At 44.2% G+C, this 12,594-nt stretch overlaps 1 protein-coding gene across 8 annotated transcripts; it reads left to right on the top strand.

The window, feature by feature from the left end:
* Positions 1 to 860: 860 nt before the first annotated feature.
* LOC123087678 (uncharacterized) lies at positions 861 to 3,328 on the top strand. Of its 8 annotated transcripts, none has more exons than XR_006441472.1 (3): positions 862 to 2,136; positions 2,398 to 2,653; positions 2,765 to 2,990. XR_006441472.1 is itself a non-coding variant. In XM_044509730.1 (2 exons), exons 1-2 carry the CDS (start codon positions 955 to 957, stop codon positions 3,011 to 3,013), a joined length of 1,449 nt encoding a protein of 482 aa, XP_044365665.1. In that variant the 5' UTR covers positions 866 to 954; the 3' UTR covers positions 3,014 to 3,328. The 8 variants fall into 8 exon arrangements, 4 of the variants coding, with proteins under 4 accessions (XP_044365665.1, XP_044365666.1, XP_044365667.1 ...); XR_006441473.1 differs by having other exon boundaries at positions 2,768 to 2,979; XR_006441471.1 differs by having other exon boundaries at positions 861 to 2,653; positions 2,768 to 2,979.
* The last annotated feature ends 9,266 nt before the right edge of the window (positions 3,329 to 12,594 follow it).

Below are 12,594 nucleotides of genomic sequence, written 5' to 3'. Positions count from 1 at the left end.
CTTGGTCGTGGGTGTCTTGGTTGCGACCTTCTTAGCTTTGAGTCTCGTCGGCATCATACTCGTGGCCACCCTCATAGACCATCTCCTCCATGAAATCGTTATAGTACATGGGGTCATCCTGCATCAGGGTCGGCATACCATCAAATAGGATGCGGGTATCGAAAAAGCTGGCCGTGGGGATCGCCCATGGACGCTTCCTTTGCGTCCCAGTGGACTGCCCGGCCACAGGTGTGGGCATTGAGATCAAGCGGGGGAACCACAGAGACGACCGACACGAAATCACCAATTTCCGCACGAGCCGTTCCAAGGCAACATGGAGAAGCGGGGCGCAATCGAGTTGTGTCCAGGAAGGTTCCCGTACGTCGGTGGCATTGTTGACATGCGCTATGACTCCGGAAGCATGGGCGGGTGGGCTGCTGATGAGCCCGTGCTGGCCACGACGGCAACGGCGAGAAGGGTCGACTCTTGGTACCCTACCGACCTTGGCGGCAAGGGCTTCATTCTCCCCAACGGTGGCATGGGCCTAAGCGGCTGAGGCGGCAGTGGCTTCTTCTTTCTCCGAACAACCCTCTTCGCCATCTCCTCCGGAGTGCGCATCATCTTTGACTTTTTCAGACGCATGGCGCCGGCGACCACGACTAGGACGGTGGGGGTCGGGTATGGTCGACGGCGGGGTTGGGCGCGTTGGCCGTGGCGGGAGGGGGGTCAGTGAGTGAATTAGTGGGAATGGACGGACAAGCTAGAAGAGGACAACATTAGAGCATTGTAGGCGTGACCTCGCCGATGCAAATTTGGGTTGAAAATGGTCTTGGCGAAAAAAAAGAAGAGAAAGAATTGTAGACATCCGTTTGTTTGCTTCGTGGACACGAACGGACCAAATGGGTCGTTGGAGTTGACCGCACTGGCCGTTCCCAATTCCGGGTCCGCCGTCGCCAGTCGCCACCGCCGCCGACCATGGCCTCCCCGCCCTCCCCACCGCCGCCGCCCGCTCCCACCACCATATTCGATCTCGGCGACGACCTCCTCCGCGAGATCTTCCTCCGCCTCCCCGCCCTCCCGACCCTCGTCCGCGCCGCCTGCGCCTGCCGCGCCTTCCGCCGCGCTGCCCGCACGTTCCCCTCCTTCCGCCGCAGCTTCCGCGAGCGCCACGCGCCGCCCGTGCTCGCGCTCTTCCTCGAGCCCAACATGGAGGTCGTCCCGCTCCACCCCTGCCCCTGGCGCCGCCGCGACCCGGACCTCGTCGCCGCCGATTTCTTTGACGTCCGCCACGGCGACGCCCTCTCCTCCGGGTGGAAGATCAATTCCGAGACTCCTAGCTCCGGCGGCTACCTCATCCTCGACAACTGGAGCGAGGGCGCTCAGCGGGTAGCCGCCTACAGCCCGCTGACGCAGGTCCTGGATCTGTTCCTCGATCTGCCGCCGGTGGGAAAGATCTACCTTGAATTCTACACGCTCCTCCCCGAAGACGGCCGGAGGCCGTCCCACGTGGTCTGTGTGCGTGTAGACGGCCAACGGGCGGAGCGCGCCGCCGTCTTCTCATCGGACACCATGGAGTGGCAAATTTTCCCAGAGACTACGCTGCAGCTGACTGTATCTGACAGGCTCAGGGCCAGCGGAGTGGTCCATGGGCTCGTTTACTGGAGAGGCTGGATGCATGACCAAATTGTTGTGCTCGAAACCATGACCTTTCAGTTCTCCCTGATTGATCTGCCGACGCCTTTGAAACCGGAGTTGGGTGAATCTACATATAAGCTTGGTGAGACCAAGGATGGGAAGCTCTGCATCGTAGATATAAAGGATAACACCATTGTTTCTTGGTTCCTGGACAATGGCAGTGTCCTCAACAGCTGGATTACGTACAAGAATTTCCCATTGCGCCCAATTGTTAGGGAGCTCACTGGGTGCTCAATGGAGGAAGAGGATTATTGTAATGTCAATGTGGACCTTGTGGCAGTTATCGATGGCTTTGTCTACCTCTGTATTTTCTACCTCAAGGACACAGAATATCGTGAGCTGTACCTGTCAATATGCCTGGAAACATCAGATATGTGCAAGCTCTATAATGGTGCATATCGGCATAATGAGGCGGCTCATCCCTATGTCATGGCATGGCCTCCCTCTTTGGTACAAAGCAAGGTGAGCCTGTGCTTATATGTAAGAGTTTCTTCCAGTGCCTTGTTCATAGATAATATGCTGTTATGTAACTTAAAGGCATTGGATTATTGTGTTGTGAAAGGCCACTGCCTGATTCTTATCTCAATTTTAAACAGTAGCATGTCTGATTTGCCTAGACCATATTATAAGAATTTGATTGCAGGTTTTATATTAGTGCACAGAAGGAATACTTTAAATTTTAGCATGCGTAGCAGATTATGTGATATCTGAACCTCTTGACAGGCCGCTCAAATGAGGATGCAATACTCTAAATTTTAACATTAACATTGGTTTATCGTGTTCTGAACGGCTGGTATCGACTCTTATCTTAAGTTTAAACATGTTTGATTTGTATGAATCATGTTACAAAAATTCGTTTGCAGATTGTTTGTTAGTAGTACGATCATATTATACAGTGCTGCACAGAGAACTGAGATTGCAGATGGAACTGAGATGGCATTGTGGAACAGTATCATGTTTCATCTTCACTACCTTTGTAGTAAGAGCTAAAGTAAATTGATGTTGTATCATCATAATCTGTAGCCTTGCACAATTTTGTATATATACATACACTTCAATTTCTTGCTTACACTGAAATCCCTCTTTGTAGCAGGAGGAATCAGAAACTGAAGATGATGATCCCAAGGACACAGAAGAAACTTCCTCTGTCCTCATCGCTGCACTGCAGTCTTTCAGCCAAGCTTTGATGAATGCTGATAAAGAAAAAGAAATCGTGGCAGAGTTAGATGCCTTCTTGCGTCCCGCCAAAGATGGCAAGTGCTCTCTTATCAGCAGAATCGCCACTTTGGATGTGCAGATGACGACCGCGAGAAACCGTATCCTGAGGATAAGTGAATGACTCCGAGGTTTACATGCCAAGTATAGAAAGAGAAACCTGATGATGACAAGTGTGCTGTGGGGAGCTTGCTGCCACTTATTTGCCAGCCGGAGTAGCCTGTTTCAAGTCGTGTACATGCGTATGTATGCTGTGTTTTGATGATACGGGCATTTGGTTAAACTGTTTGGTACTTCAGTTGTGTGTATGTGTGTTATGAGCGTATGTATATGCTAGTTTCATGTACTCTGTCAGTATGACCAGTTAGCAATGGTTGATACTTCATTGCCTGTATCATCTTTGAAGAGGTTAAATTGTATGCATGCTATTTTTTATGTAGTACAGTAGGCCTGATGATGAATGTAGCCATCACTCCAGCAGCATGAATAGTTGGTCAATTAGATGCCTCCAGTTTAAGAAAGCATATTGGTTTGGATGCACAATCGACGACTGCAAGGGACCGTATCTGAGATCCTCTTTGCTAAGTACAGAAAGAGAAACCTGTTGATGATGATAAGTGCACAAGGGGGAGTTGTCAAGAGCTTGTTGCCACTTCTTTGCCTGTTGTGTGTTTTTGTTTCTCTTCACTCTGATGGTACTTATGTTTTTTGGATGGTAATACTGGGTCTGGTGATTACTGTAACTATCACTCCACCAGTATGACAACTTTGCAAGAGATGAAGCTTTACTTTAATTTTTATCTTCCTAGATGTTTCTGTGTATCAACCATGGCCGAGTCTTGATCAAGCAAGGGTTGAGTCTGAACTCCGCTCTGTCAATCCTACATAATTTAATTATGATATCAGCATAGCAATTTTTACGTGGTGTGTATATCAATGGGAGTTGTTCTCTGGCCGTGTTCAGAATCCATCCCATCTGCTCCGACTCCGCGGAGTTGTGGAGCTCAGTTTAGGCCGCTCCGTAAAAATGAGCTAGAGGCTCGTCCGCTCCGGAGCGGAGTGGAGGGAGCGGAGAGGAGCCGAATGCTGGCCTTTGTCTTCGAAATAGAGTACATGAGACCCTATTTTAAAGCATCACTTGCAATAGAATGCTATATTTGGACAATTACTTCAAATAACATGAGGATTTGGAGCAAAGAGAGCGTCATGAATCAAATAAAACTTCTAAAAAACTCACGAAAATTATGCCAAAGTGTGCTCTAATCCCATTTGTTCGCCCTACTAAGCAAAAAAATTCATCTTGAACAGTATCTTTTTGATAAAGGGTGCTTTTATGAATTCAATGAAGGAAATATGCCCTAGAGGCAATAATAAAGTTATTATTTATTTCCTTATATCATGATAAATGTTTATTATTCATGCTAGAATTGTATTAACCGGAAACATAATACATGCGTGAATACATAGACAAACAGTATGTCACTAGTATGTCTCTACTTGACTAGCTCGTTGAATCAAAGATGGTTAAGTTCCCTAGCCATAGACATGAGTTGTCATTTGATTAACGGGATCACATCATTAGAGAATGATGTGATTGACTTGACCCATTACGTTAGCATAGCACTTGATCCTTTAGTTTGTTGCTATTGCTTTCTTCATGACTTATACATGTTCCTATGACTATGAGATTATGCAACCCCCATTTACCGGAGGAACACTTTGTGTGCCACCAAACGTCACAACGTAACTGGGTGATTATAAAGGTGCTCTACAGGTGTCTCTGAAGGTACTTGTTGGGTTGGCATATTTCGAGATTAGGATTTGTCACTCCGATTGTCGGAGAGGTATCTCTGGGCCCACTCGGTAATACACATCACTTAAGCCTTGCAAGCATTGCAACTAATAAGTTAGTTGCGGGATGTGTGTTACGGAACGAGTAAAGAGACTTGCCGGTAACGAGATTGAACTAGATATTGAGATACCGACGATCAAATCTCGGACAAGTAACATACCGATGACAAAGGGAACAACGTATGTAGTTATGCGGTCTGACCGATAAAGATCTTCGTAGAATATGTGGGAGCCAATATGAGCATCCAGGTTCCGCTTTTGGTTATTGACCGAAGACGTGTCTCGGTCATGTCTACATAGTTCTCGAACCCGTAGGGTCTGCACACTTAAAGTTCGATGACGGTTATATTATGAGTTTATGTGTTTTGATGTACCGAAGGCTTTCGGAGTCCCGGATGAGATCGGGGACATGACGAGGAGTCTTGAAATGGTCGAGACGTAAAGATCGATATATTGGACGACTATATTCGGACATCGGAAAGGTTCCGAGTGATTCAGGTATTTTCGGGAGTACCGGGGAGTTACGGGAATTCGTATTGGGCCTAGAAAGGCCTCAAAGGGTGGCCGCACCCCTCCCCATGGGCTGGTCCGAATTGGACTAGGGAGGGGGGCACCCCCTTCCTTCCTTCTCCTTTTCCCTTTCCTTTCCTTCCCTCCTACTCCTACTAATTGGAAGGGCTCCTAGTTCTACTAGGAAAGGGTGAATCCTACTCCCGGTGGGAGTAGGACTCCCCTAGGGCGCGCCATAGACAGGGCCGGCCCTCCCCCTCCCCCACTTTTTTATATACGGGGGCAAGGGGCACCCCAAAGACACAACAATTGATCTCTTGATCTCTTAGCCGTGTGCGGTGCCCCCCTCCATCATAATCCACCTCGGTCATATTGTAGCGGTGCTTAGGCGAAGCCCTACGTTGGTAGAACATCATCATCGTCACCACGCCGTCATGCTGACGAAACTCTCCCTCAACACTCGGCTGGATCGGAGTTCGAGGGACATCATCGAGTTGAACGTGTGCAGAACTCGGAGGTGCCGTGCGTTCGGTACTTGATCGGTCGGATCGTGAAGACGTACGACTACATCAACCGCGTTGTGCTAACGCTTTCGCTTTCGGTCTACGAGGGTACGTGGACAACACTCTCCCCTCTCGTTGCTATACATCACCATGATCTTGCGTGTGCGTAGGAATTTTTGAAATTACTACGTTCCCCAACAGTGGTATCCGGGCCAGGTTTTATGCGTTGATGTAATATGCACGAATAGAACACAAGTTAGTTGTGGGCGATATAAGTCATACTGCTTACCAGCATGTCACACTTTGGTTCGGCGGTATTGTTGGATGAAGCGGCCCGGACCGACATTACGCGTACGCTTACGCGAGACTAGTTCTACCGACGTGCTTTGCACACATGTGGCTGGCGGGTGTCAGTTTCTCCAACTTTAGTTGAACCGAGTGTGGCTACGCCCGGTCCTTGCGAAGGTTAAAACAACACCAACTTGACAAACTATCGTTGTGGTTTGATGCATAGGTAAGAACAGTTCTTGCTCAGCCCGTAGCAGCCACGTAAAACTTGCAACAACAAAGTAGAGGACGTCTAACTTGTTTTTGCAAGGCATGTTGTGATGTGATATGGCTGATGAGATATAAGTTGTTGTATGAGATGATCATGTTTTGTTGAAGTTATCGGCAACAGGCAAAAACCTTATGGTTATCTCTCTATTGGATAAGATGCAAGCGCCAAATAATTGCTTTACTTTATCGCTATGTGATAGCAATAGTTGCAAGAGCAATTGTTGGCGAGACAACCATGTGACGACACATTGATATAGATCAAGATGATGGAGATCATGGTGTCATGTCGGTGATGATGGAGATCATGACGATGCTTTGGAGATGGAGATCAAAGGCACAAGATGATGATGGCCATATCATGTCACATATTATGATTGCATGTGACGTTTATCTTTTATACATCTTATTTTGCTTAGTTCGGAGGTAGCTTTATAAGATAATCTCTCACTAAATTATCAAGGTATAAGTGTTCTCCCTGAGTATGCACCGTTGCGAAAGTTCTTCATGCTGAGACACCACGTGATGATCGGGTGTGATAGGCTATACATTCAAATACAACGGGTGCAAAACAATTGCACACGCGGAATACTCAGGTTAAACTTGACGAGCCTATATCATATAACAGACATGGCCTCGGAACACGGAGACAGAAAGGTCGAGCGTGAATCATATAGTAGATATGATCAACATAGTGATGTTCACCATTGAAACTACTCCATCTCACGTGATGATTGGACATGGTTTAGTTGAAATGGATCACGTGATCACTTAGAAGATTAGAGGGATGTCTGTCTAAGTGGGAGTTCTTAAGTAATATGATTAATTGAACTTTAATTTATCATGAACTTAGTCCTGATAGTATTAGCATATCTATGTTGTAGATCAATAGCTCACGATGTTGCTCCCAGTTTATTGTGTTCCTAGAGAAAAATTATGTTGGAAATGTTAGTAGCAATGATGCGGATTAGATCCGTGATCTGAGGATTATCCTCATTGCTGCACAAGAATTATGTCTTTGATGCACCGCTAGGTGACAGACCTATTGCAGGAGTAGATGCAGACGTTATGAACGTTTGGCTAGCTCAATATGATGACTACTTTATAGTTTAGTGCACCATGCTTAACAGCTTAGAATCGGGACTTCAAAGACGTTTTGAATGTCATGGACCATATGAGATGTTCCAGGAGTTGAAGTTAATATTTCAAGCAAATACCTGAGTTGAGAGATATGAAGTCTCCAAAAAGTTCTATAGCTAAAAAGATGGAGGAGAATAGCTCAAGCAGTGAGCATGTGCTCAGATTGTCTGGGTACTATAATCGCTTGAATCAAGTGGGAATTAATCTTCCAGATAAGATAGTGATTGATAGAATTCTCTAGTCACCATCACCAAGTTAGTAGAACTTCATGATGAACTATGATATGCAAGGGATAACGGAAACGATTCTCAAGCTCTTCGTAATGCTGAAATCGACGAAGGTAGGAATCAAGAAAATATCAAGTGTTGATGGTAGACAAGACCACTAGTTTCAAGAAAAGGGCAAAGGGAAGAAGGGGAACTTCAAGAAGAACGGCAAGCAAGTTGCTGCTCAAGTGAAGAAGCCCAGGTCTGGTCCTAAGCCTGAGACTAAGTGCTTCTACTGCAAAGGGACTAATCACTGGAAGCGGAACTGCCCTAAGTATTTGGCGGATAAGAGGGATGGCAAAGTGAACAAAGGTATATTTGATATACAGATTATTGATGTGTATTTTACTAGTGTTCGTAGCAACCCCTCGGTATTTGATACTGGTTCAGTTGCTAAGAGTAGCAACTCGAAACGGGAGTTGCAGAATGAACAGAGACTAGTTAAGGGTGAAGTGACGATGTGTGTTGGAAGTGGTTCCAAGATTGGTATGATCATCATCGCACACTCCCTATACTTTCGGGATTAGTGTTGAACCTAAATAAGTGTTATTTGGTGTTTGCGTTGAGCATGAATTTGATTTGATCATTTTTATTGCAATACGGTTATTCATTTAAGTAAGAGAATAAATTGTTGTTCTGTTTACATGAATAAAACCTTATATGGTTACACACCCAATGAAAATGGTTCGTTGGATCTCGATCGTAGTGATACACATATTCATAATATTGAAACCAAAAGATGCAAAGTTAATAATGATAGTGTAACTTATTTGTGGCACTGCCATTTAGGTCATATTGGTGTAAAGCGCATGAAGAAACTCCATGCTGATGGACTTTTGGAATCACTTGATTATGAATCACTTGATGCTTGCGAACCATGCCTCATGGGCAAGATGACTAAGACTCCGTTCTCCGGAACAATGGAGCGAGCAACTGACTTATTGGAAATAATACATACTGATGTATGCGGTCCGATGAGTGTTAAGGCTCACGGAAAGTATCGTTATTTTCTGACCTTCACAGATGATTTGAGCAGATATGGGTATATCTACTTAATGAAACACAAGTCTGAAACATTTGAAAAGTTCAAAGAATTTCAGAGTGAAGTGGAGAATCATTGTAACAAGAAAATAAAAGTTTCTACGATATGATCACAGAGGTAAAATATTTGAGTTAAGAGTTTGGCCTTCAGTTAAAACAATGTGAAATAGTTTCACTACTCACGCCACCTAGAACACCACAGTGTAATGGTGTGTCCGACCGTCATAACCGTACTTTATTAGATATGGTGCGATCTATGATGTCTCTTACCGATCTACCACTATTGTTTTGGGGTTATGCATTAGAGACAACTGCATTCACGTTAAATAGGGCACCATCTAAATCCGTTGAGACGACACCGTATGAACTATGGTTTGGCAAGAAACCTAAGTTGTCGTTTCTTAAAGTTTGAGGTTGCAATGCTTATGTGAAAAAGTTTCAACCTGATAAGCTCAAACCCAAATCGGAGAAGTGCGTCTTCATAGGATACCCAAAAGAAAATATTGGGTACACCTTCTATCACAGATCGAAGGCAAGATATTCGTTGCTGAGAATGGATCCTTTCTAGAGAAGGAGTTTCTCTCGAAAGAACTGAGTGGGAGGAAAGTAGAACTTGATGAGGTAATTATACCTTCTCCCTTATTGGAAAGTAGTTCATCATAGAAATATGTTCCTGTGACTACTACACCAATTAGTGAGGAAGCTAATGATGATGATCTTGTAACTTCAGATCAAGTTGCTACCGAACCTCGTAGGTAAACCAGAGTGAGATCCGCACCAGAGTGGTACGGTAATCCTGTTCTGGAGGTCATGTTACTTGATCATGACAAGCCTATGAACTATGAGGAAGCGAAGATGAGCCCAGATTCCGCGAAATGGCTTGAGGCCATGAAATCTGAGATGAGATCCATGTATGAGAACAAAGTATGGACTTTGATTGACTTGCCCATTGATCGGCGAGCCATTGAGATTAAATGGATTTTCAAGAGGAAGACTGACACAGATAGTAGTGTTACTATCTACAAAGCTAGAATTGTTGCAAAAAGGTTTTTGACAAGTTCAAGGTGTTGACTACGATGAGAGTTTCTCACTCGTATCTATGCTTAAGTCAGTCCGAATCATGTTAGCACAATTGCCGCATTTTATGAAATCTGGCAAATGGATAAACAAAACTGTATTCCTTAATGGATTTATTAAAGAAGAGTTGTATATGATGCAACCAGAAGGTTTTGTCAATCCTAAAGGTACTAACAAAATATGCAAGCTCCAGCGATCCATCTATGGACTGGTGCAAGCATCTCGGAGTTGGAATATACGCTTTGATAAGTTGATCAAAGCATATAGTTTTCTACAGACTTGCAGTGAAGCGTGTATTTACAAGAAAGTGAGTGGGAGCACTACAGCATTTCTGATAAGTATATGTGAGTGACATATTGTTGATCGGAGATAATGTAGAATTATTCTGCAAAGCATAAAGGAATGTTTGAAAGGAGTTTTTCAAAGAAAGACCTCGGTGAAGCTGCTTACATATTGAGCATCAAGATCTATAGAGATAGATCAAGATGCTTGACAAGTTTTTCAATGAGTACATACCTTGACAAGATTTTGAAGTAGTTCAAAATGGAACAGTCAAAGAAGGAGTTCTTGCCTGTGTTACAAGGTGTGAAGTTGAGTAACACTCAAAACCCGACCACGGAAGAAGATAGAGAGAGAATGAAAGTCATTCCCTATGCCGTAGCCACATGTTCTATAAAGTATGCCATGCTGTGTACCAGACCTATTGTATACCCTGCCCTGAGTTTGGCAAGGGAGTACAATAGTGATCTAGGAGTAGATCACTGGACATTGGTCAAAATTATCCTTAGTGGAATAAGGATATGTTTCTCGATTATGGAGATGACAAAAGGTTCGTCGTAAAGGGTTACGTCGATGCAAGTTTTGACACTGATCCAGATGACTCAAAGTCTCAATCTGGATACATATTTAAAGTGGGAGAAATTAGCTAGAGTAGCTCCATGTAGAGCATTGTTGACATAGAAATTTGCAAAATACATACGGATCTGAATGTAGCACACCCATTGACTAAACTTCCCTCACAAGCAAAACAAGATCACACCTTAGTACTCTTTGGGTATTAATCACATAGCGATGTGAACTAGATTATTGACTCTAGTAAACCCTTTGGGTGTTGGTCACATGACGATGTGAACTATGGGTGTTAATCACATGGTGATGTGAACTATTGATGTTAAATCACATGGCGATGTGAACTAGATTATTGACTCTAGTGCAAGTGGGAGACTGAAGGAAATATGCCCTAGAGGCAATAATAAAGTTATTATTTATTTCCTTATATCATGATAAATGTTTTTTATTCATGCTAAAATTCTGTTTTTATCATCTACCTACTCGAGGACGAGCATGAATTAAGCTTGGGGATGCTGATACGTCTCCAACATATCTATAATTTTTTTTGTTCCATGCTATTATATTATCAACTTTGGATGTTTATGGGCTTTATTATACACTTTTATATTATTTTTGTGACTAACCTATTAACCTAGAGCCCAGTGCCAGTTTTTGTTTTTTCCTTGTTTTAGAATATCACAGAAAAGGAAAATCAAATGGAGTCCAATGGACCTGAAACTTCACGGAACTTATTTTTGGATTAGAAGAAGCCCAGAAGACTTGGAGTCCATGTAAGGGAAGCTTCGAGGAGGCCACGAGGTAGGGGGCGCGCCCTCCACCCTCGTGGGCCCCTCATGGCTCCCCTGACGTACTTCTTCCGCCTATATATCTCCATATACCCTAAAAACATCCAGGAGCACAATAGATCCGGAGTTCCGCCGCCAGAAGCCTCCGTAGCCACCGAAAGCCAATCTAGACCCGTTCCGGCACCCTGCCGGAGGGGGCAATCCCTCTCCGGTGGCCATCTTCATCATCCCGGTGCTCTCCATGATGAGGAGGGAGTAGTTCTCCCTCGGGGCTGAGGGTATGTACCAGTAGCTATGTGTTTGATCTCTCTCTCTCTCTCTCTCTCTCGTGTTCTTGAAGTGATACAATCTTGATGTATCGCGAGCTTTGCTATTATAGTTGGATCCTATGATGTTTTCTCCCCCCCTCTACTCTCTTGTAATGGATTTAGTTTCCCCTTTGAAGTTATCTTATCGGAATGAGTCTTTAAATATTTGAGAACACTTGATGTATGTCTTGCCGTGCATATCTGTGATGACAATGGGATACCACGTGATTCACTTGATGAATGTTTTGGTGATCAACTTGCGGGTTCCGCCCATGAACCTATGCATAGGGGTTGGCACACGTTTTCGTCGTGATTCTCTGGTAGGAACTTTGGGGCACTCTTTGAGGTTCTATGTGTTGGTTGAATAGATGAATATGAGATTGTGTGATGCATATCGTATAATCATGCCCACAGATACTTGAGGTGACATTGGAGTATCTAGGTGACATTAGGGTTTTGGTTGATTTGTGCCTTAAGGTGTTATTCTAGTACAAACTCTAGGGCTGTTTGTGACACCTATAGGAATAGCCCAACGGATTGATTGGAAAGAATAACTTTGAGGTGGTTTCGTACCCTACCATAATATCTTCGTTTGTTCTCCGCTATTAGTGACTTTGGAGTGACTCTTTGTTGCATGTTGAGGGATAGTTTTATGATCCAATTATGTTATTATTGTTGAGGGAATTTGCACTAGCGAAAGTATGAACCCTAGGCCTTGCTTCAACGCATTGCAATACCATTTACGCTCACTTTTATCATTAGTTACCTTGCTGTTTTTATATTTTCAGATTACAAAAACTATTATCTACTATCCATA

The sequence above is a fragment of the Triticum aestivum genome, chromosome 4A, assembly GCF_018294505.1.
Source record: "Triticum aestivum cultivar Chinese Spring chromosome 4A, IWGSC CS RefSeq v2.1, whole genome shotgun sequence".
Classification (NCBI taxonomy): Eukaryota; Viridiplantae; Streptophyta; class Magnoliopsida; order Poales; family Poaceae; genus Triticum; species Triticum aestivum.
The sequence above is the reverse complement of the archived record's forward strand: the minus strand, read 5'-3'. Positions and strand labels throughout refer to the sequence as shown.